The following is a 25,449-nucleotide window of genomic DNA, read 5'->3' on the forward strand; positions in this document are numbered from 1 at the left end:
GGGTTTGTGTGGCAAGGTTTTAGTGTTGGAGGGGGCAGGTTACAGGGGTGGCTTCTGTGAGAAGCTGCCAGAAGCATCCCCTATGTCTGACAGAGCCAATGGCAGCCGGCTCTGCCACCGGCCAAGGCCAAGCCAATCAGTGATAGTGGTAGTGCCTCTGTGACAACATATTTAAGAAGGAAAAGAAGTTGCAGGGCACACAGAAACAGCCGCCAGAGAGAGGAGTGGGAACATGTAAGAGAAACAACCCTGCAGACACCAAGGTCAGTGAAGAAGGAGGGGGAGGAGGTGCTCCAGGTGCCACTAGAGCAGAGATTCCCCTGCAGCCTGTGGTGAAGACCATGGTGAGGCAGGCTGTCCCCCTGCAGCCCATGGAGGTCCATGGTGGAGCAGATATCCACCTGCAGCCTGGGAAGACCTCACACTGCATAGGTGGGTGCCCAAAGGAGGCTGTGACCCTGAGGAAACCCCACACTGGAGCAGGCACCTGGCAGGACCTGCAGATCCGTGGAGAGAGGATCCCACAGAGCAAGTTTCCTACAGGACTTGTAACCCCGCAGGGGACCCACACTGGAGTGGTGTGCTCCTGAAGGACTGCACACTGTGGAAGGGACCCGTGCTGGAGGAGTTTGTGAGGAACTGCAGCGCATGGGAACGACCCACATTGGAGAAGTTTTTGGAGGACTGTTATTGTGTGGGAGGGACCCCACACTGGAGCAGGGGAAGAGTGCGATGAGTTCTGCCCCTGAAGAGGATGAAGTAGCACAGACAATGTGTGATGAACTGACCTATTCCTATTCCCTGTCTCTGTATGCCACTGTGGGGAGGTAGGTAAACACAGGAGTGAAGCTGTGCCCAGGAAGAAGGGAGGGGTGGAGGGAAGGTGTTTTGAGATTTGGTTTTATTTCTCACCACCCTACTCTTGCTGACTGGCAATAAACTGAGTTAATTTTCCCAAGTTGAGACTGTTTTGCCCGTCACAGTAATTGGTTAAGTCATCTCTCCCTGTCCTTATTTGGACCCACGAGCCCTCTGATACATTTTCTTGCCCCTGTCCATCTGGGGGTGGTGGTTGGGGTGATAGAACAGTGTCCTGGTTTCAGCTGGGATAGAGTTAACTGTCTTCCTAGTAGCTGGTACAGTGCTATGTTTTGAGTTCAGCATGTGAAGAATGTTCATAACACTGAAGTTTTCAGTTGTTGCTCAGTAGTGTTTAGTCTAAAGTCAAGGATTTTTCAGCTTCTCATGCCCAGCCAGGGCACAAGAAGTTGGCACAGGACACAGCCAGGGCACCTGACCCAAAGTGGCCAATGGTGAATTCCATACCATGTGATGTCCCATCTAGTTTAGGAACTGGGAAGTGGGGGCAGGGTATCGCCGCTTGGGGACTGGCTTGGTGTCAATTGGTGGGTGGTGAGCAATTGCCATGCACATCATTTGTACATTCCAATCCTTTTATTAGTACTGTTGTCATTTTATTAGTGTTATCATTATTAGTTTCTTCTTTTCTGTTCTATTAAACTGTTCTTATCTCAACCCACGAGTTTTACTTCTTTTCCTGATTTTTTCCCCTTCCCATTGGGGGTGGGGAGGAGTGAGTGAGCAGCTGTGTGGTCCTCAGTTGCTGGCTGGGGTTAAACCATGAAAAACAGCTTTGATGGTCACCTGGAGTCCAGCCAGGGTCAACGCACCACAGGGAGAATGCTTATATCCTTGTGGGTATCAGGTGAAAGTAAATTGCCAACCTTCCCAAGTGAATGCAAAGCAATCTTGGTTCTCTGTTTGCAGGGGAATCATAAAAAACTTATCATCTTTAACATCCACTGTTGCCATAATTGGGTGGGCTTTTTTCTGGATTGCGGTTATAAGCTCAGCAATATGAGGTACCACAGATGTTAACGGACTGGTATTTGCATTAAGTCAGTGATAATCTATAGTCAATGTCCACTTGCCATTAGGTTTTCGTACTGGCTACACTGTGGAGTTAAAAGGAGAGTGGGTTGGAATCACAATATTTTGTCCCTTTAAGTCCTCTAACACAGGCGCTATTCCCTCTCTGGCCCCCAAGGGTATCGGGTAAGGCTGAACATTTGTAAATTTCAAAGGGGGAAGTAGCGGCGCAGCTTGTAGCAGCCGAACATCTATGGTGGGAGAGCCAAATGGCCGCTGCCTTTATTATCAGTCCACGTCTTCCCCTTTAAAACATCAAGTCCCAAGAGGTTAAGTGCAAATTCCCCCACAACTATCCTACTGTAGTGGCACTGTCTTATGCTGGCAACTGCAGGCTGACCATTGCTAATGCCTGAGATTGAACATTGCCGAATGCATCTGCCACAAACAGCTGCTGTTTGGAGGGTGTAACTCCACAGTTAGCAGTGTCTTTGGTTTTGACAGCTGAAATTTGAGCTCCGGTATCTACCAAAAATGTGACTGGGACTTGTTTTGGTCCCACAATGCCGGTAATTAGTAAATCACCCCAGACGTTTTCAGTGAGCTGTCTGATATATATCCAGCCTTCCCCAAACTGCTCACCAGGGTGAAGGTTCTAGTTTCCCACCAGTTTTGGGGGGCATTTGGCCCTGATAAATCAATCAAGGATGGTGTGCTGGGAATAGTATTCACAAAATCCACCTCTCCGTTTGCTGGTTTATTGGACCACCCTGCTACCAACTTTTCTAATTTGTCTGTTGGCAGCCTGTCCATTAAGTCACGCAGGATCCCCTTCTGCTGCCCCTTTGCCCACAGTCTGTTATGTTTGTTTGGGATGTCTCTCCCTCAGAGCAGTTTGGCAAGGGGTGTTCTCTTATCACTCCCAGGGTGCAGAACTATTTTTACCTCTGCTCGCCTCAAGCCCCTGGAGTCTGTTTTGTTGGCTGGAAGGTTAATGGGACCGTACTTGCACCCATAATTAATCAATTCCTGGGCCACTTCTCCCCAAGTCTACACTTTCCTATCATCTGAGGGTCAGTGGTGCTGATCAGGTGTAAGTCCTTCTAAAGCAGCTGTGACTCTTTCGCCATGGGGCATCACCTCTATCCTTCCTTGTAACTGTATAGTAATCGGCTTCAAAGAATCAGGGAGTCCTCTTATAAGGGGAGTCATTTGCTCAGGATCCATGGACATAATCATCGAGGACTCCTGTCTGGGCTCCAATTTTTGATCATATATCATCTGCAGACAAGCTGCCTTCTGCACACTCTCTACTGCTTGATCAACAGTCCCCATAATCGTGAGGAGGTCCCCACTATCCAAGGGGTTCAAACTCCCCGCCCAATAGGCTGCCCATTGGGTTAAAGACCAGGGGGCATGGTGATTCCCAGTAGTTAAAAACACTCCTGATCCCCAATACCTTCCCATCTTCTTTTCACTTAACAAAATCTGGTCCCCCCCCAGACAATGATACTCTCCACGCATGCTCCATTTCTGATTCCTTAGGCATTTGGCCAAATTCCCTTTTTAGTGTTGCCAGCTGAGTGGCGGTATAGGGGACTTCTTTAGTTGTAATCTAGGGGAAGTTGTCCTGCTCATCATTATAAATATATTCAGTTTTGAGCAAGTGTCACAGTGAAGGCAGTTCCAACTTTTCTACTCTCTGTTTTGCTGCCTTCAGGTCATTAAAGGGGTAGCTAATTTCTAATCTGGGGGGAGTTTCCACAAGGACAGTATCCATAAGGACCTGCTCCTTAAAAGCAGTCTGCAAATGTTTCACTTGGCTCTTTTCTGTTTCAGGTTGTTTTTTTAATTCCACCACTTGTCCCTGAAGGGTCTAGGTGAGGTTTTGGAGGGATTCAATAGTTTGAGATTCTACCATGAGGTGGCAATTCCCAGCCTCTACTGCTGTGGTCAAACTAGCACGGAGAAAGGCACAAATGCTAGCTCTTCCTTTTCCTGACCGCATTCTAGCAATCTTTCTGTAAAGCAACCATCCGATCAACAATGCTCTGCAGATTATGCCAATTTCCCTGAGCCCAGTCTACACCTGGAACAGAGGGTTGCACTTTATGTTCTCCTAAGAAATCAAACAAAACTTCTTTCCCCAAAGGGGTAATATCATTATCATTCATCTTGTACAAAGCGGGGAAGTGGTCATCTCAGGGAAGCAGCATGTAAACTTTTAAATACCACACAAACCCGCCTCCTTACGTTCCTAAGAGGTCTCAGATATTTAAGAAACAGTATGAAGTGGGAAAGCAGTCATCTCAGGAAGGCAGCATGTAAATCTTTAAACACAACATAAGCTCGTTCCCCTTACATCCCTGAGAGATCTCACATAATTGGAAAATAGTGTGGTGCTCTTGTCTCAAGGGATCCCATCCATGATGCCAATTTAATGTCCCAATCCAATATTGGGGAGGTTTTGATTTGATCCCAAGGGCTAGATTGACCTTGACACAAACAAGGTCAAATGCCATACACCCAAAATAGCCTTTATTATGAAAAGTAGAAAATAGAAGCAATAAGATAGATTAGAATAAAAAGGCAGAAATCAAGCAAGCATTTGGGATAGAGTTACAAGAATAGTCACCAACATGGATCCATGGCATCTTGTTGGTCCTCAGTCTTCAATTCTTTGGTGGCAGGTGCATGTTCCTTGAGTCTTTGGTAGTAGAGTGCACAGAGCTTTTGATGGTACCATTTTTATACAGTCCAAGTTCCAAAGTCTCCACCCATCTCCAAGAAACTTCATACATATGCATGGTGGATGTGATGCAAGGCGAGGGTAGGTGAGGTCTCGTTCAGTGCAGTCTCAGTGTGTCCTACATGGTCACAGGGGGGGACAATTGCGGGGTGCATCAGGCAATTTCAGGGTTGCATCAGATGATACACTCCCTGAGGTCATTGCCCTAGTATCCTTGCACATGCAAAGATAGTGGTTTGCAGGCACCAAAAACACAGGATGCATGGGCATTCATTCCTACCTCTGCAGGCAGGCCGCAGGGAGTAAAACTGTTGCTGTGGGTTTTAGTCTAGCCTCTGCAGGGCCAGAAACCTTGCAGCAGAGCTTGCACCTGTTTTACCAAGAAAAGTTTAAGGCAAAAATGTCTGTCTATTTAAGACAAAATGCCTAGCCATCACAGGATCCCAAGAGCTAACTATATTGGAAGCTGAAGTGAGTCTAACTGAGAATGAGTGGCATAAATACCCCACTGTGACTGACCCAAAGGACCTGTGCATGCTTGGCATAGACTATCTCAGGATAGGGTATCTTAAGGACCCAAAGGGTTACTGGTGGGCCTTTGGTATAGCTGCATTGGAGATGGAGGAAACTGAACAGCTGTCCACCTTGCCTGGCCTCTCTGAGGACCCTTCAGTTGTAGGGTTGCTGAGGGTTGAAGAACAGGTGCCAATTGCTACCATAACAGTGCACCAGTGGCAATATTGCACCAACTGAGACTCCCTGATTCCCATTCATAAGCTGATTTGTCAATTGGAGAGCCAAGGATTGATCAGCAAGACTTGCCAAACCTTTAATAGTCCCATATGGGCAGTGTGGAAATCTAATGGGGACTGGACACTAACAGTAGACTGTTGTGGCCTGAATGAAGTCACGCCACTGCTGAGTGCTGCTGTGCCAGATATGTTAGAGCCTCAATGCAAGATGGAATCAAAGGCAGCCAAGTGGTATGCCACAACTGACATTGCTAATGCATTTTTCTCAATCCCTTTGGTAGTGGAGTGCAGGCCACAGTTTGCTTTCACTTGGAGGGGCATCCAGTACACCTGGAATCAGCTGCCCCAGGGGTGGAAATACAGCCCTGCCATTTACCATGTACTGATCCAGGCTGCAGTAGAAAAGGCTGAAGCTCTAGAACACCTGTAAAACATTGATGACATCATCCTATGGAGCAACACAGCAGACGTTTTTGAGAAAGGGAAGAAAATAATACAAATCCTTTTGAAGGATGGTTTTGCTATAAAACAAAGTAAGGTCAAGGGACCTGTGCAGGCGATTCAGTTTTTAGGAATAAAATGGCAAGATGGATGTCATCAGATCCCCATGGATGTGATCAACAAAATAGCAGCTATGTCTCCACTGACTAATAAAAAGGAAACACAGGCCTTCTTCAGCATTTTGGGGTTTTGGAGAATGCATATTCCAAATTACAGTCTAATTGTAAGCCCTCTCTATCAAGTTACCCGGAAGAAGAACAATTTTAAATGGGGGTCTGAACAACAACAAGCCTTTGAACAAATTAAGTGGGAGATTGTTCACTCAGTAGTCCTTGGGCCAGTCTGGGCAGAACAAGATGTTAAAAATGTGCTCTATACTGCAGCTGGGGAGAATGGCCCTACCTGGAGCCTTTGGCAGAAAGCACCTGGGGAGACCCGAGGCCGAGCCCTGGGGTTTTGGAGTCGAGGATATCGAGGATCCGAGGCTCGCTATACTCCAACTGAAAAAAGAGATATTGGCAGCATATGAAGGAGTTGGAGCCGCCTCAGAAGTGGTTGGTACTGAAACACAGCTCTTCTTAGCACCCCAACTGCCAGTGCTGGGCTGGATGTTCAAAGGGTCTCCTCTACACATCACGCGACTGACAGCATGTGGAGTAAGTGGATTGCACTGACCACACAGCGGGCTCGCATAGGAAACCCCAGTCACCCAGGAATGTTAGAAGTGATCACGGACTGGCCAGAAGGCAAAGATTTTGGAATGTCACCAGAGGAGGAGGTGATGCATGCTGAAGAGGCCCCACTGTATAATAAACTGCCAGAAAATGAGAGGCAATATGTCCTGTTCACTGATGGGTCCTAACACATTGTGGGAAAGCATCAGATGTGGACAGCTGCTGTATGGACTCCTATATGACAAGTTGCAGAAACCGCTGAAGGAGAAGGTGAATCAAGTCAATTTGCAGAGTGAAAGCCATCCAGCTAGCATTAGACATTGCTAAGAGAGAAGTGTCCAGTGTTCTACCTCTATACTTACTCATGGATGGTGGCAAATGCCCCACGCGGGTGGTTTCAGCAGTGGAAGAAGAGCAACTGGCAGCACAGAGGTAAACCTATTTGGGCTGCCACACTGTGGCAAGATGTTGCTGTTTGGCTGGAGAAGCTAGTAGTAAAAGTACATCACGTAGATGCTCATGTACCCAAGAGTCAGGCCACTGAAAAAGATCAAAACGATCAGCAGGTAGGTCAGGCCACCAAGACTGAAGTGTCTCAGGTGGATATGGACTGGCAACATAAGGGTGAGCTATTTATAGCTTGGTAGGTCCACGATACCTCAGGTCATCAGGGAAGAGATGCAATATATAGATGGGCTAGCAATCAAGGGGTGGACTTGACCATGGACATAATCGCGCAGGTTATCCGTGAATGTGAAATGTGCTGCAATTAAGCAAGCCAAGCAGCTAAAACCCCTGTGGGTATGGAGGGTGATGGCTGAAATATACATATAAATGGGGAGGCCTGGCAGATTGACTATATCACACTCCCACGAACACGCCAAGGCAAGTGCCATGTGCTTACAATGGTGGAAACAACCACCGGATGGCTGGAAATATACCCTATGTCCCATGCCACTGCCCAGCATGGACTTGAAGAACAGTTTTATGGCAACACGGCAGCCCAGAAAGAATTGAGTCGGACAATGGGACTCACTTCCAAAACAACCTCATAGATACCTGGGCCAAAGAGCATGGCACTGAGTGGGTATATCACATCCTCTATCATGCACCGGCCTCTGGAAAAATCAAACAATACAATGGACTGCTAAAAACTACACTAAGAGCAACAAGGGGTGGGACTTTCAAACATTGGGATACATATTTAGCAAAAGCCACCTGGTTAGTTAATACTAGAGGATCTGCCAATCAGGCTGGCCCTGCCCAACCAAGACTTCCACATACTGTAGAAGGAGATGAAGTTCCTGTAGTGCACATGAAGAGTATTTTAGGGAAGACAGTCTGGGTTAGTCCAGCCTCAGGCAGAGACAAACCCATCCAAGGGATTGCTTTTTCTCAAGGACCTAGGTGCACTTGGTGGGTGATGCAGAAGGATGGGGAAGTTCGATGTGTACCTCAAGAAGATTTGATTTTGGGAGACAATAGCCAGTGAATTCGGCTGTATGATGTCAACTGCTAAATAACCTGCCACTGTATGTCATTACATCTGTAGTGCCATATGCCATATCAAGGGTAAAAAGTACCTGAATGACTGAAGGATGGACTTTGACACTGAGCAAGTGCAACAGTGATGGAACTTGAACTGGTACCCAGCAATTTCCTCGAGATCGATATCTTCAACCCACAGACCATGGATGTGGGTTGCACCAAATAAACCAGCTGCAAGCTCCAGAGGTAGCATGCAACGATCCAATAACACACACCGTTTATCCTACCCTGAAGGACTGTTACAACAGATGGAGCCCCAAAGTCATGGATTAAATAAAATTGATGGACACATTAGAGGGATGGCCCATAGACTAAGGTAATGCTGTTTGTGTAGGGGGGTGTACATATACGTGTGTGTGTGTGTGTGTGTGTGTATATAAATATATATATCAAAGACAAGGAAAGTGGAGGTGACTAATTGTAAAATGTAGGATCTGGGCATGATACAGATGGTATAGAATAAGGGGTGGATAATGTCTTTGGTTCAGCTGGGATAGAGTTAATTTTCACAGGAACCTGGGAGGTGCACAGGCAGGACAGCTGACTTGAACTAGCCAAGGGGCTATTCCATACCATGTGACATCATGCTCAGCATATAAATGGGGAGCAGGCTGGGGAGAGCTTTCTGCTCTCAGTTGAGGAAGTGGCGGAATGCTGTGTTCCGGGTGGTGAGCAGTTGCACAGTACATCACTTGTTCTGTGTATTCTTTTATTAGCACCATTGTTGTTGTTATAACTTCTCTTTTTGTGTTGTCCCAGTAAACTGTCCTTCTCTCACCCCACGAGGTTCTGTTTTTTTCTTTTCTCCTTTCTGATTCTCCTCCCCATCCTGCCGCAGGGGGGCAGGGAGGAGTGAGTGAGCAACTGCGTAGTGCTTTGTTATTGGCTGGGCTGAAACCATGACAGCAGCCCATTCACAGCCCCACCAACACTGGGGCTCTGTGCTTTCTCTAGCACTTAATCCTATCCCACACCATGACCATAAACCTAGCCAGAGCTCAGCTTCAAAATGGACACCTGCCAGCTAGGACTCTCACACAGAACGGGCCAGGATTGAAAGCTTTTGGCAGCCCTTACATTCCCTTGGCAGCCTCTTTGCTGCCCCATTAACACTGGGGCTCGGTGGTTGCTCTACCATCTGACCCTCACCTGGTGGTTGCTCTACCATCTGACCCTCACCTACACCTCAGCCTCACCCAGAGCCCAGCTCCAAACCAGACACCCACCACCTAGGGGTCCGAAAAGAAGTAGCCAGGACTGAAAGGTGTTGGTGGCCCTTACCTTCCCTTGGCAGCCCCTTCACAGTCAAACAAACACCAGAGCTCTGTGTTTGCTCTTGCATGTAACCATCACCTACACCATGATTACAAACCTATGCAGAGAACAGATCCATCACAAACTCTGCCAGCAATGGCTCCCTGGAAAAAGTGGCCAAGTCTGAAAGCTTTGGCAGCCCTCACCTTCCTTTGGCAGCTGCTTCACAGCCCCACAAATACTGGAGCTGTGCGCTGTGTCTTGCACCTATGGCTAATTCTTACTCTTGCCCTAACCCATAACAGATCCCAGTTCCAACAAAGATTTTGACTGCTCTCACACTCCTTTATCTGTTCCTTCACAGCCCCACAAACACTGGGATTCTGCTCTTTGTCCTGAATCTATGGCTAAGCTTTACCCTTGCATTAACCCTAATGAGAACCCAGGTATAATGGGATACCCCATGCTCTATGGCTTTTAGGCAAAAGTGCCCAGGACTGAAAGCTTTTGGCAGCCCTCACCTTACCTTGGCAGCTTTTTCACAGCCCCCCCTAACACTGGGGCTCTGCTCTTTGTCTTCCACCTAAACCCTAACCCTTTTCCTGACCCTCACCTTATCCTAAGGCCATGTCCATAACAAAGACTTGCCAGCAATTGCTCCCAGGAAAAAATGGCCAGGACTGAAAGCTTTGGCAGCCCACCCATTCCTTTGGCAGCCCCTTTGCAGCCCCAAAAACAATGGGGCTCTGCTTATTGTCCTGCACCTATGTCTAAGCCTCAACCTCACCCTAACCCTAGCCAGACCCTAGGTCCAACAGGGATGCTGCCAGCTATGGCTCCCAAGAAAAAGTGCCCAGGACTGAAAGCTTTTGTGAGCTCTCACCTTCCCTTGGCAGCCTTTTCATGGCACCCCTAGCACTGGGCTATAGAGTTTGTCTGGCACTGAACCCTAAGCCTTTTCCTGACCCTCACCCTACCCTAAGCCCATGTCCAAAACGGAGCCTTGTCAGCAATGGCTTTCTGCCCTGCACCATTTGAATCTTCATCAATTTCCAATATACTCAAAAAGGGAGGAGTACATTTAAACATTTTTCATGGAAGGACTCCAGCACAATTTTTAATATGGTTGGTGACTCCATGGCAGAAAAATTATTTTAAAACCTCTACAACTGACATACCAAAAGTATGCATATCCAACAAATAGGAAAATGAAAAAATCATTCAATAATCCCTCCACAACATCCCCAACTTCCCAGATTTTCTTGGTATAGTTTGCTGTCTAAAACTCAGCTCCATGCTACCTCCTCATATCCATCATTAAAGCATTTGAATAAACAGTAATTTTTTAAAATTCCACAGCAGGAATCAGGAGGAAGATGGGATCTTCTTCCACATTTTCCATTTTAAATTTTATATGCCTTAATACTGCAGTCAGTGATAAGGTAAAACACATGTGAGAGGATAGAAGGGACAGAAGAGTGAAAGTTTGCTACTGACTTCTCATTGACTAGAAAGAAGAAGAGATGACATACATATGTCCACACACACAAATATGCAAAGATGGAACTACTATTTCTGTAGAGATTCCAAAGATTTAAAATAAAGGAGGAAATGAAGCTGTAACACATGGCAGTACAAAAATTCCAAGAACATACTTAATTACAATTCTAATTCCATAACTTATAAGGAAGTATGATTTATTTTCAATGCTCATACTGCCAGTTCCTTCTTCAGTGCATGTAAAAATTATTCATTTCTGGGCCTTTTGGGCAAACAAGTGTTTGCACACTCTTAAGGTCTAACATTCTTTCTGATAATTTCAAGATTAAAAATAACATCTGCAATTCTAATGTGAGCTGGAAAATGAGGAATTTCTTTTCCAGGAGTTTTGACATATATCCTGAAAAGATGGGAAAGTATGTCATGGTTTAAACAATCATAGCTTACAATTTTTGCTAACCAAATAAACAGCCAATGCTGCAGTTTCATATATTAAAGCATTCAGTTTGAATTACTCTGTGACACATTTTTAAATCCATTAATTTAACTCTAATTCAAACTATCACCTTCTTCAGAATTTACTGTAGCTGTAATTAAATTAGTATAATTTTTAATTGTTAGTGCTTTCATCATAGTTTATAACTGATCACATAATTGGATGATGATAAGACAACAACAGGCCTGAATCTGCTTGCAAGAATTACACAAAAGGTGCATCAGTAGTGAAATAAATAAAACAGATCTCCAGTTAAAAAAGTTTGCTTGCTCTTGCATGTGTTGTATATATATGCTATACTTCAACAATGGCTTTTTTCACTGCTTTTGAAAGAGTTGCAATAGGTATTTTGCCTTTCTAATGTAGCACATTAGGGTTTTAGATCCTTTTCTTTAAATACTTTGAAGACTTGCCTCACAAGGTTTTTCACAACTGTAGAAGAATAAATGATTAAAATCTAAATGAGAAGCTTTCCTAAAGCTAATGTCGTAAAAAGCGAGCAATGTTCAGAAATTATACAGTGATGTGCAAGTTATCAGGCAAGGAAAAAACAGAACTTTACCCAAATGAAGTGGCTGACACATCTATTAATTGCAGACCCTCTGCAACAAGTGGTGAAATTAAAAATCAGTAGTTAAAAGGGCATAAATCAGTAGTCAGTCAACAGATGAACCAACCTGGAAAAATGCAATTTTGTGCAGCTGCTCAGAGATCAATACAGCAAAATCAGTTAAAGTTCAATGATAATGATGAGATTCTCAAAAATGTCTAATAGAGTAAAAGTTCCAAGGTGTTTCTGGAAATCCCATCTCTAAAACTATTGGGTTTACTATCTGCTTTTTCTTTACCATACTACTACCCAGCCACTTTATATGTTAAAGTGTATACTATTAGCATGAGATATTATTCTTAATTGTTTGTGTGTAAAACCTAAATACTGTGAAAATAAAAAAATCCAAACTTAAATCAAATTGGAACTGTATCTATTTTGCCTCAAACTGGTGTACTTCGTAAGATCCGCTACTACTCATGTATCTGAAGTATGATATTGTTTCACAACAGCTTCCATATCTATAAATGTGGAAACCACCTACAGTTTTGCATGAAAAAGTCTACTGCTTGATGAGCAGTCTGCAGAAAAGTAACAGTCCGGGGTAACTCTTTCTGACCCTAACTGTCAATATTAACCCACTGCTAAGAAACTACAACGCAACTCCAAATGAAAGGGCATATGTTTCAAATATAAAATTATATTTAATAATTTGTGCAGATGTTTGATCTATAGATGAAAACAGTTTCAGAATAAATACTTACATCTTGCTCATAAATGCTCCAAGGAAAATAAAAATTTATCTGATACATGCCCTGAGCTATCTAGACTCCTTTATAGTGCAAACAATGTTGCAGTGATGCCTGGTTTTACCCTGGCTTTTGCAAAAGAAACAAAGCAACTGCCCACAGAGCTCCTAAATGGCTGACACACCATGGCATTATGCACACTACAGCAGTTCTTGCAGCTTTGCTAAGTTCCTCTCCATCCACTGGATATTGAGCTGAATTGTGTCAATTGCCTCTTTTACACAACGCAGTTGAGAACTCTCTTCTGATTTTGACTCAAAAAATGACTTCACCTGCATAGCAAGAGAAGAGAAAGAAAAATAAAATTTTAATTATAATCAACACTGGCCACACAAATAGGTTCAGAAGCAAAGGCTACACATATATTGCAGGAAATCCATTTGTGGGAATCATTTGTGTCTATGCAGTAAGCTAACCTCTCAAAAGAGTTCCCAAAATGCAAGGAAAGCATTTTTCATGGGGACTGCAGCAATAACTCATTTGGTTTCAGTAAATTATTTCACCAATAAACAGATACTCACTTATCATATTCTTCAGAGAGCACTCAAAGTTCTGGAAAAGAAGTCTCATTCTGTGACAACGAATGGATTGTTGCAAGCAACCCTCTTCAGCACACCCACTCATCATTATAATTGTCAATATTAACACTTACAATACTATAGAGCAAACCATAAAGAACCCTCTCTACCAAATTATCCCAATGAAAACATTACACCAAACCATAAACCATTCTTGACACATTAACTTCAAGGTCTTGTTAGGGAAGACAACAGATTTCTAACGGGTATTAACCGGTTCTTAACTGATACTCAACCTCCACAATAGCTCCTTGGGATTGTTGACAGGAAAAATAACATAAAGCAATTTTTATGGCACTCAAAATCTAGACCAAAATTCTACCTAGACCAAATCATTATTTTGGGGAGACAGTGTGTCCAAGTGAACAGGAAAACGAAACAGTATAAGCAGATACCTGGGTTCAACTCCATATGAAACTCTGCCACAGACTCAGTATGTAATCTTCAACTTGTTTATGTATATATTTGCTGTGTATGAAATAAGGAAAGTAATACATGTACATCCTTGAAAAAGGGCCTCAAGGACAGAAATAACACATGTTTTGCTTATCCCTTAGTTAAATGAAAACAGCATTGGCACTAGAAAATATCCCTTTCTGGTAGATTAAGCCACCAACCTCAAGTAGATGTGCTTTTGTTGCAAACTGAGAAGTTGACGAACTAACGATATTCTGGATAGTATATGAGCCTAGGTGAAACCTGAAATACAAACAAAGAAGTTATTTTTAACTAGAAGCCACTTTAAGATGCAGGTTCAGTATATGTACATATTTCAACTTTTTTGTTTCAGTAGTTGGAAATCATTAAAAGCACTTGAATTTGAATTTGCAAACCTCATTTTTCAGAAGAGATACAAGGTCTTAGAAGTCCAAGCGTCTAGTTCCCTAATCCCTCTAAGAATTGAACTTCAGTGCAAAAGACATGGAAAATTTTCACACTTCTATCACAGCTCAACTAGTAAAGAATTGAGGACACCACACACTGAATACCAAGACCTGTATTTGTGGTATGTATTCCAAAACTCTACAGTAATTGAATTTGCAACCAGATTTCATTTCAAGCAAAGTAATTTTTTAATATTGGTTATTAAGAGCCTGCCAGAGCAGAAATTTTCATCCAGAAGAAGCTTTTTTAGTGATGTGAAACTTCCAAATCAAAACGAGGATTTAGAAATACAGTTTTCCACATACTGTTAGCTTTTTGAAGACTTGCAGGCCAGCTTTTCTGCTGGGTAGCCTTCAAAGACAGTTAAGGAGAATACATATTTCTAAAGCAAGTGGGATTTTTTTGGTTGTTTGGTTTGGGGATTGCTGTAAAAAAGGCAAAAAACCCAAATGCTAAATGAATTCCCTGAGTATGCTTTTGAATGCATGTGATCCTGCATCTGCACCAATCATCTTAGAGACAACATCCTTTTAACAGAAATTCAAATCATGATTTTTTTAGAATGAGGCTATAGGAGGCTCCGAAGTTCCATCAACTATTGGCAAGACTTCAAAGTTTATGTTCCAAGTTATTTTTGTAAAATCAGATTTAAAACCGGCTTTACAATTTTAATACAAATCTTCTTATATGAATCCAACTATTTCTTATCTTGTGCTTGAAAGAAACAAACATGTGCTTTTGCCACTGTGAGTGTGATGTTTCAGCTACATCAAAAGACATACTTCCGTGTAAGCTTTTCCCAGTTCTCTTTGACAAAGTCCCAGGCCAGCAGATATCCAGGCAAACTCTGACTAACGGTTGCTATGACATGAGAAAGCTCCTGTGCCCTGATGACTTCTCCTTCAAGGCAGTTCTGCATTAACCTAAAAGACAAAGCATATGAAAAAGGACATGAAAAAACATCTATTCATATCTTCACATGAGTCTCCTGACACTCCTGGATTAGACGGAAAAGAGTATATAATAGATCAAACAACAAGCAACTTCTGGCATCTGGAACACACTGATGGTCCATTTTGTAACCACTCTATTTATTTAGCTTTAGTTTCCAAGTATAAGAGTGACTTTAGCTCTAAATCAAGTACCTGAATTTTCATTGTTGTTGGAAAAGATGAAGTAAATTCTAACAACTTGTAAAAGAAAACATAATACATTGAAAAGTTAAGAGAGGAAAGCTGTAACAAGAAACACCTAGCAGGACAATCTTGGTGTCCTCCATGCAGTGCTGAGATTTGGTCGATAGAGGTGTTGGAGCATAATTTCCCCCAGAGAAAAAAAGAAAGAAAGAAAGAAAAAAAAAAAAACCAAAAATCCCCACAAAACAAAACCCCCAAACCCAACTAGTTATTATCACGTTTTAAAGATACACCAATCTTCTAAGACTCCATAGAACAATCTGCAATTTTGTTACCTTTACCACAAAAAAATCTGCAATTTTGTGTTACCAGTAGTGCAAAGCCTTTACATTAAATTGTTTTCTCATAACGAGTGTTCAGAATCTGGCCTTTTGAGCTACTCTGTTACATAAATTATTTTTAAGTGAAAAATATCAGGTTCTTTATGTTTATGGATGCTTGTACAAAACATACAGACAGATTTTCTGCAGCAATTGGAAGTTTTTCCAACAATACAAAAGAAGCAATGCATTTTTTTCAAATAAGATTTTAAAGCTTTTAATTTACACAGCATACAACTTTTTGACTCCTTCATACCAGATCAGCTTTCTGACATCTTCTGTGCTGGCCAAGGCTTCAATCATTTTGCTTTTCTCTGCTTCAGAAACTGAAGAGGAGTACATCTTTAGGAGGAATTCCCAGCCATTACTAGATCTGGCTCCAGCTGTAAATATGGCTTTCATAACATCACTAGGCAGACTACAGGGAAAACAAAACCAACAACAAAACAAAACAACAACAAAAAACCAACCAAACAAAGGGGGACATAAAAATGCTCATCTGAGAAAAGAAGGAAGAAAAGTCACAAAATGAAAATATTAGCTTGAAAAAGATGCCTCTCTTTTGAGCAATTTAATTCTGTAGCAATTGTAAATTTGCTGGACTGAATTCATGCCAGTCTAATACTTTTAAGTCACCAGGAAAAAGCAAATCATATTAGTCACATGAAAGCACAGTAAACTGTACAAAAAATCTGAGAAATTTTCTGTGGCTCAAAATGCATATGAATCCAGAGCAGCATAAATTCTGCAAGATAAAAAAGTATGCTTTGACATTGCTATTAAGTAATCCTCCTTGAGCATGCAGCTTAGGAAATGCAGATGGAAGTGATTTGTGGCTGGTTTTGCAGTGACGTTTAATGAGACTGCAAAGTCTTAAATTCTAGCACAGTTCTCTCTCTCATCTTAAAACACCAATTACTTCTACATGAGGAACGGTGAAAGACAGAATGAAGAACTTTATCAATATTCAGTTGATGGTGGTGGTGTGGAGTTTTTTTGGTTTGATTGTTTTGTTTGTTGTTTTTTTTCCCCAAAACAATGGAGGCAAGGTAACTGGAAAACAGGTAGATAAAGGAAGTGGAAGCCCAGTTTTTGTGGTACCTCATTGTTCCATTAGACTTCACCCACTTCTCAAACATCTCAGTGGCAGTTGTTCTACAGTTTCTCATATTATGGGTGCAGGCAAAAGCTAGCAGAGTTGACCGGAGGTCTCGTTCAGACAGGGTCCCATCATCTGTCCAACGTTGTTGATCAATTTTATCTCCAAGCAGGTGGTCTATTCTATGCTAAAAGAGGAAAAATTATTAGCAAAAGCTAATTCTTCCCAAAAGGATTTTCTATATACGAAATCAGTTTAAAAAAAGAAAAAAAAAAGTTAAGGTTTAGAATTGTGGCAGTTAAACATAGTAGTTTTTCATCTACCTATTCCAATTTACAAATATCATTTCTTACCTGTATGAATAAATATCAGACACCACATAGATCTGAAATATGGGCGCATATTTCACATGGAAATATTGCACATGGAAACTGAAGACTACTTTTCTAGCTACAGTTCAGACTTGTATGTAGTCAGCTTACTATCTCAACTAACTACAACTCCTGTATGCTTAACTGCTTTCAATTCCATCAAGTGACAGTTAATAGACCTTAGTTTAGCACAATCAAACCAACCAACCTTCATCTATAGGCTGAACATCCTTCATGTTTGTAGTTTTGTGGTTTGCTAAAACCACAGCTAGTTGCCTGACCAGCTACCCCATCTCAGCTGAAATACTTGAACTTAAATATAACCTCATAGACACTGCATTGCAAACAATAGCTTGGGCTGTTTATCACAGCAGATCTGTAAAAACCTTTGAATAAATATTGGATAAGGAAAATTATTATAGTAGCATTTTTTTATTTCTTTTAAGTTTCCGTAAGCACTCACTAATTACCCTTACCTAGTTTAAAGAAAAACATCTGCTATTTTATCTAATCATTTAATAATTTTCCTTCTAGACTAAATCCCTTTGCTGATGTTCTACAATATAAAGCAGCAACAATAATTTTAAACCTGTAAATGAATATAGAGAGGAGGTTTCATAATAAGAAGGTAAACAGAAATGAAAGACATTTCCTCAGCAAGCACTGAGGCTACGATGTTGATTCCATGCTAAGTCTGTAGTACTGTATTGTGCTGTCCTGGTTTCAGCTGGGATAGAGTTAATTGTCTTCCTAGTAGCTGGTACAGTGCTATGTTTTGAGTTCAGTATGCGAAGATTGTTGATAACACTGATGTTTTCAATTGTTGCTAAGTAGTGTTTAGAGTAAGTCAACAATTTTTCAGCTTCTCATCCCCAGCCAGCGAGAAAGCTGGAGGGGCACAAGAAGTTGGGAGGGGACACAGCCAGGGCACCTGACCCAAAGTGGCCAACAGGGTATTCCATACCATGGGACATCACATCTAGTATAGGAACTGGGGGGAATGGGTGGGGGGGGATCGCCGCTGAGGGACTAACTGGCTGTCGATCGGCAAGTGGTGCGCAATTGCACTGTGCATCATTTCTACATTCCAATACTTTTACTATTGCTGTTGTCATTTTATTAGTGTTATCATTATCATTATTAGTTTCTTCTTTTCTGTTCTATTAAACTGTTCTTATCTCAGCCCCTGAGTTTTACTTCTTTTCCCGATTTTCTCCCCCATCCCACTGGGTGGGGGGGGAGTGAGTGAGCTGCTGCGTGGTGCTTAGTTGCTGGCTGGGGTTAAACCAACATGTTAATCTATCACACAGCTGGAGTGGGACAATGACAAGCATTCATGTGTTCCTATTTTTACAGAAAATAGGGTTTTTTTTCCACTGCCTTTATACAAAGCAATTAGATCTACAATCTCCAGCCATTCTAAGAATTTTGGAAATAACTCTTCTGTATTAGAAAAATGTCATGGACTCTAATTTAATTACATATCTGTATTACATTGACCTTTATAGCCACTGTAGCAAATCCCCAGACACTGCTGTGCTCCACTGCATTACACTCCCTACAAAGCGTTGTGGGGGCGAGTGTGTGTGGGGAAATAGATAAAAAAAAAATTAGCAGTTCAGTAAGACACCATTACTACTTAACAAAAGCAGGGAAGACTGGTGACTATCTAGAATCCCCATCCAATTTAGTGAGATTAGTGAATATGTTCAACAGTCAACACTTTAAAAGATAATGTAACTATAAGTAACACTAGAGCTAATTATTTCAAATTATAATTTACAGAAAATTAAGACATACCATGACTCGCGCTGCCAGTTGTTGTTCACCCTTTTTCTCTAAAAGGCTGTATATAAGACTCAGTTGAAACAAAGCTTGAGTGAGTGGTGCAGTGCTGTTCTCTTTGTTAAGGTAATCAATCAGCTCAAAGGCCTTTTCCAGAGACTCTTTTCCTAGACTATCGGTCAATGAATACAAACATTAAAATGGCTTCCAAAACAAAAGCATTCTCTGAAACAAGAAGTGATACTCTCCATTACATTAACAGGGATAGGTGAATAGAGGGAGTAACATAAGAAGCACTTTAGATGTAGACATTTTTATATTATAACATTAGTAAGATAGCAACAATGGCCACTAACATGCCTTCAATTAACAAAAATGAAAACAGGTAAGGAAGTGCGACAGTGATGTCTGAAAATATTTATCGTATATGAGGTTACTCAGATACAGGAAGAAGCTGTCAAAGAGGCCATCCAGAATGCTCAGCCTCACCTGCTCTGAAAGCAGTGGTGAAAGACAAGGGAGGAAACCAGTAAAAATTTGAGAGGCAAATAGCTTTCTTCTATAAAGTGGAGCACTCATTGACAGAGTGCAGGAAAACAGTCCACTAGGCAGATTATCAGACACTGAAGAAAACAATGTCTTTCAGAAATGGAAGCTATCATGTGGATCTTTGTGATGCAAATAAATGAAAGCTGCTATAAGGAAAAGGGAGATAACAGCTACATAGAAGCATCGGTGAAATAACTTTAAAAAAAATAGTGAATGATGAAAGGTTTCAATAGGCTAATAAAGGCTGAATTAAAACTTCTCTGAAGCAGTCTTCTCTAGAATCTAAGTCTGATCTTCTTTGACTTGGAAAAAAATTTAAACACATATTAACTGTGTTTACCAATATAAAAGTCTTACCCTGCAAGGTTGAAGATATTGTTGATCAAATTGGCTCTGTCTTTAGGACTCAGAGCAGTGTGGTTTTTTTTCAACAGATCAATCAGCGTTTTCCAGTCCTCAGCATAGTGTACTATGTAATAGCCGTTCATGTCCACGTTGAATTTTATCCATTCCACTTCTTCTGGAAGTTCAATGACAGCTAATGGACAATCAGCAGCAGAAACAAACATTTAGCAACTGTTTGTTCAGATCCAAATCTATGAAATAGACTGGTTCCAGAGAGTCAATAAATCCTTTTCCACCCACTAGCTCACCCTACTATGAAGAAGGAATAGCCAGTATAAAGGTTCCACAGGAAGGCTCCAGAATTCCAGGTTGTACTTCTTCCCCCTTCTTCCTACATCTGATTGAATGAATCTGCCCCAAGTTGTATCTATGCAGTTAATTACTTGGCCCAGTAATTCTTCTCCTATCCAGTCCTCCTTTCAAACAACCCCGTCTCCTCTCTGCCCACTTTCATATATATATATATATATATATACACATATATAAAGAGCAGTTACACACATCATATAAAGAATTAGAGAAATGGAGATGGTACTAAGTAGATAGAAGGCCACACTCTAGTTGCAGTCAACTGGATACAAGAAGAGAGGCTTTAGGAAAAAGTTCTTCATTTCAGTTGATTCTATAACTACTGCCAAAACCATCATTTTGCATAGCACCTACAATGCCTTTGAAATTTAGCAAATATTCTACCCCAAACTGTTTTGTACATCTCTCCTACTCTTATATCCTCCCCAACCAAGTTTTTACACCGAGTGAGGAATTAGTATGATGAAAACAAGACCACCAACAGAGCCATTTAAGATGAAACAAAAATGATGAAATCGGGCTACTTACCTATTAGTTCTAATAAGATCAAGAACACATTAAATTAAACAGCTTTGGTTTTCTATTCTGATAATTCATAATATTATTTTCTAAAACTCCATCTCAAATGAAAAAGGCTAGGAATAACTTGAAGGCTTTGTAAAACCAATGTCAGGATGACATAAAACAAAATTATTTACTTTAATTATAGTACTTCTAAAGTCATTTTAGAGGGGTGGCAGTTTGTAAAAATCAGTAAACAGTAAAAATGTCAAGATGAGCTCTAGGAATTTGATTTTAAATTTCTATAGTTTCATTTCAAAAAGCAGAGGTGCAAGATAGGTTTATGAATTAAAAATAATTGCCAGTAACTGAATGCACTGAATAGTAACTTTAACAGGGGAGAAGAAAATACATCAGCAGACATAAGACTATGAGTCAGACCAGCTTCAATAAAATGCAAAAAACTATTCCTGTCAGTGGAAAGTGACCAGCCAAACTGATTTTAGCACAATAGTAATACTACATAAGAGTGTATAGCAACTATTCACTTGGTAAAGAAAAAAACCAGGGCTAAATAAAAACACCAAACCACCATAGACTAGCAATTTAGGGTCAAAACTAGCCACTGCAGCAAAAGCAGAGAGTTTATGTGAAAAAAATAATCTACATGTTTAAAGTTCTACAACAGCATTCTCAAAAATTTAATCTGTTCCAGATGCAATATTTTCTTATACCATTCAAGAAAACAATATTTCAGTGGAAAGTGACTTCCTCACATTTCAATACATTGGCAAAGCAACTCTCCCATTACTCACTCTGTAAAGGACATGTAGTTTGAGAGATTTTTTGCATACACTGGGATGAAAAGAGTACAGGATTTTACAAATTCCAAACCTGTGCTTCTGCCCCGGTTGCTGCCATTTACTTGTACATATAATGCTACAGGGAACCAACTCTGTAATGATGACACCACCAGTAGTTCTTGCTTCCAGATCTCTGCAATTATTTTGTACTACGTATGCTTTCACCTTCACATCTTACACAAGTGTGTGCTTAGAAAGATCGTTGATCTATAACACTTAAGTAACTTGCTACTGAAGTTTTGTACCACATACCTGACTTTTGGTCCAGTAAATATGCATTAGTACAATGGGTAAAGTTGCAGCTACTAGTTATGTAGGTGAGAGGAATATGCCACAGGTAACTGCAAAGGAAAGCAAATGTTTACTGACATGTTATATACATATTTGGTCTTGAAGAGTTTGATTTTTAAAAAAAAAATTAAGCATTTTAATAGATTAGTAGTATTGGAACCACTGCATAATAAAGTAAAAATCTCACTCATATAATCAGAATATGATAAAAGAATACATGTAGAGCAATTATTTTTTTAATCCCACCATGTTGAGAAGGGGGAAAATTTCATAGTATCATAGAATGGTTTGGGTTGGAAGGGACCTTTAATGTTCAGCTAGTACAGCCCCCCCCCAGCAATGAGCAGGAACATCTTCAGCTAGGTCAGGTTGCTCAGAGCCCCATCCAACCTGACTTTGAATGTTTCCAGTGATAGGGCATCTACCATCTCTCTGGGCAACCTGTTCCAGTGTTTCACCACCCTAAACAGTTCTGCCAAAAAAAATGAAATTGTAAACAATTTCTTCCGTATGTCTAGTCTGAATCTACCCTCCTTTAATTTAAAACCATTACCCCTTGTCCTATCAATACAGGCCCTAGTCTGTCCCCATCTTTCCTGTAAGTATTGAAAGGTCCCCCGGAGCCTTCTCTTCTCCAGGCTGAACACCACCAACTCTCTCAGCCTGTTCTCACAGGACAGATGTTCCATCCTTCTGATCACTTTTGTGGCCGTCCTCTGGACCGAGTAGTTCCCTGTCTTTCATGTGCTGAGGACCCCAGAGCTGGATGCACCTCCAGGTAGGGTCTCACCAGAGCAGAACAGAGGGGCAGAATCACCTCCCCCAACTGCTGGCCACCCTTCTTTTTATGCAGCCCAGGATATGGTTGACTTCCTGGGCTGCCAGTGCACACTGCTGGCTCATGTCCAGTTTTTCATCCACCAGTAGCCCCAAGTCCTCTGCAGGGCTGCTCTCAATCCCTTCATCCCTCAGCCTGTGTTGATACCAGGGGTTGCCCCAACCCTGGGACAGGACTTTGCATTTGGCCTTGTTGAGCTTCATGAGGTTCACATGGATCCACTTCTCAAGCTCTGAAAGGCATCCCATCCCTCAGACATGGCAACTGCACCACTCAGCTTGGTATCACCTGCAAATTTTCTGAGGGTGCACTTGATCTCCCTGTCTATGTCATTGATGAAGACATTAAACAGTACTGTTACCAGTACAGATCCCTGATGGACACCACCTTTCCTAGTATTTCTTCCTCAGTTCCAGCATGATAAGTGGCTTGTCCAAAGTCATAAGGACAGGACAGTCAAAGCCAGGAAATCTCTGGCTGTATCAGAAATTCAGCCAGTATTACTTTCACCTCGGTCCAATGTTCTGTCTTCCTGAAATTTTACAAGGGTTTTTTTGTTGGTTTTGTTGTTGTTGTTTTTTTTTTTAAATCTATGTGATACAAGTACAAGACTCAAATTCCAATCCTGGTAACAGAAACCATAATTGATTGAATACCACTAAGACTGTCTCAAGTGAACTGCAACCTGGAAGAATAAATGCTATGGTAGCTCATAATGATGATAAAGACTTGCCTATTTAGACAAAACACAACTTTGAGTGAGATGAAACAAGTTGCACACATATGTTCCAATTTTGACAGGGACCCCTTCTGTGTACAACTTACACAGAAAGCTCTTCTTCACAAGTTTTTCATGCACTCCCCAAACTGACATCAACTAGAAACAGAACAATAATTAAGCCTAACAATCCTTCCCTTCTTCCCTTACCTTTCAATCACACATCACTTCCCTTCTTCCACATAACAAAAATAAAACAAAGCCCCTTAACTTCCGACATTTCATGAGACAAATTCCTTTCACAGGCCTGATTCTGCAAGATGATGCAAAGGACTCAGTTCCTGTTAAGACTTCAAACAACCAAATAAACCCACCAAAATCTCAAAAGGATTCAAACTTACATATTTTGGTTTGTTACAAAATACAGTAAGGTTCATAATATAAGACACATTTGCAGTAAATTAATTTTTACTATTAGCAACTGCCACATCTTTGCTTCTTCAGCATTTGTGTATGTACTTCCTAAAAGGAAGTTTTGGTACAATGGATATTGCCTCTCATGTATTCAGCCATTTACTGTCATGCATTAGTGCCATCTTAAAATTTTTAAACCAAGAATGCTTTGATTCTAGCTTCTCTGCTTTCCTCTAAGAAACCCCAAGATGTACACTAAATTTTGGGAGGAAGGAGCAGAGGCTCTAAAGTCAGACATATACATCTGTAACTTCTGCAAACTTCTGCAACCTACCTTTCTTCAGCTTCTCCTTAACTACACTAAACTTTCTGAACTTAGGAAAAAACTTTATCTGTGAGATCTGCCTTTTGGCATTAAAATAACTGAAGAATTCATTCTACTATTTACCACAATTCATCATCTCAAGCTTAAAAGCTTCAGGAAAGGATGCAAGTAAGAAACTCAGCTTACAAAGGATACCACAGACTTTTAGCAGTTGCCTGGGTGGAAATAGATGGATCTTCAGGCAGATATTAGATATGTGAATTTCTGTGCCAAATTCTTTGTTATTATCGGCCTTCAAAGAAACTACTAGGACCCCTGAATACAAGTGAGAAAGAGGCACAAAATACAAGAAAAATATCTACAGGTAGTTTTTAATAGATAAAAAGTATTAAGAAGGTAATAACCTTGCATCTGCTGTCCAATTTTCTGGTTCCACGCGATACAAAAATTTCTCTTGTTGTACAGAAATATTCTTTCCCTTTCGGACAACAGTGACTAAAGGAAATCCTTTATGCAGAATCCAAGTTTTCATCAACTTTTTTACATCTAGTGTTCCATTGGTAATCTGTGAAAATCATAACATAACAAGAAAATAGCAATAGAAAATGAAGAACATTTTTAAACCTTCCTCCTTAAACTTACCAGGTAAGTTGTAGCATGATTCTGCATCTGTAAACAATAACTGACACTGACCATATAAATTTTGTAAGCAACAGTTTAGGGGCACAAGTGGGGTTTATTTTCTTAAGTTGAGGGAAGCCTAGCCAAGCCATGGAAAGACAAATTGGAAATACCAGGTAGGTTGAACTGGTATGTCATGAAAGTAGAGAAAAGAACATTACAGAAAAGAAAGTTATGGTAAGCTCCCAAGCTTGCCCCTACCCTTTCTCTTTCCTTATTGGTGTTCTGGTATTATGCAGGTGTTTCAGGTTAAATGTAATCTTTTAATTCTGAAATGAATGTTAGAAATGGAATGAAAGTGACAGTGTTTGTATAACAAAACCAACATGTCCTTTATCCCATGTTTTGGGGTTTTTTCCCCCTCCCTCCCACTTACCAGCCTTTGCATAGCTTAACCTCTAACCTCTTCTAATCTTTCAGGAACTGTTTGTACTACAACATCCCCACTGAGGGACATGTGAGGGACAAGTACTTTATAATGTCTACATATCACTGCCTCTTTATTAGCAGAGATGATAATCCAACCTGAAGAAGGCAATATGTCCTCTAACTTATGAAAATATGTTTTAGGCTGAGCTATCAGGAACATAAGGAAATT

At 41.1% G+C, this 25,449-nt stretch overlaps 1 protein-coding gene across 6 annotated transcripts in view; it reads right to left on the reverse strand.

The window, feature by feature from the left end:
* LNPEP (leucyl and cystinyl aminopeptidase) overlaps window positions 1-25,449 on the reverse strand; it is a 99,196-nt gene that overhangs the window by 7,569 nt on the left and 66,178 nt on the right. For 3 of the 6 annotated variants that reach the window (XM_049796301.1, XM_049796303.1, XM_049796302.1), the window contains 9 exons: window positions 24,575-24,735; window positions 21,837-21,925; window positions 19,864-20,044; window positions 18,973-19,129; window positions 16,804-16,988; window positions 15,959-16,120; window positions 14,969-15,109; window positions 13,919-14,000; window positions 1,441-12,995 (listed from right to left, as the gene is read on the reverse strand). In XM_049796301.1, the coding sequence (XP_049652258.1) occupies window positions 12,864-12,995; window positions 13,919-14,000; window positions 14,969-15,109; window positions 15,959-16,120; window positions 16,804-16,988; window positions 18,973-19,129; window positions 19,864-20,044; window positions 21,837-21,925; window positions 24,575-24,735 (1,290 nt within the window). In that variant the 3' untranslated portion in view covers window positions 1,441-12,863. Of the gene's footprint in view, window positions 1-1,440; window positions 12,996-13,696; window positions 13,770-13,918; window positions 14,001-14,968; window positions 15,110-15,958; window positions 16,121-16,803; window positions 16,989-18,972; window positions 19,130-19,863; window positions 20,045-21,836; window positions 21,926-24,574; window positions 24,736-25,449 lie in introns of those variants that run through there. The other 3 variants (XR_007505157.1, XR_007505158.1, XR_007505156.1) reach the window with 3 other exon arrangements.

Source organism: Accipiter gentilis, chromosome Z (assembly GCF_929443795.1).
Source record: "Accipiter gentilis chromosome Z, bAccGen1.1, whole genome shotgun sequence".
Lineage (NCBI taxonomy): Eukaryota > Metazoa > Chordata > Aves > Accipitriformes > Accipitridae > Astur > Astur gentilis.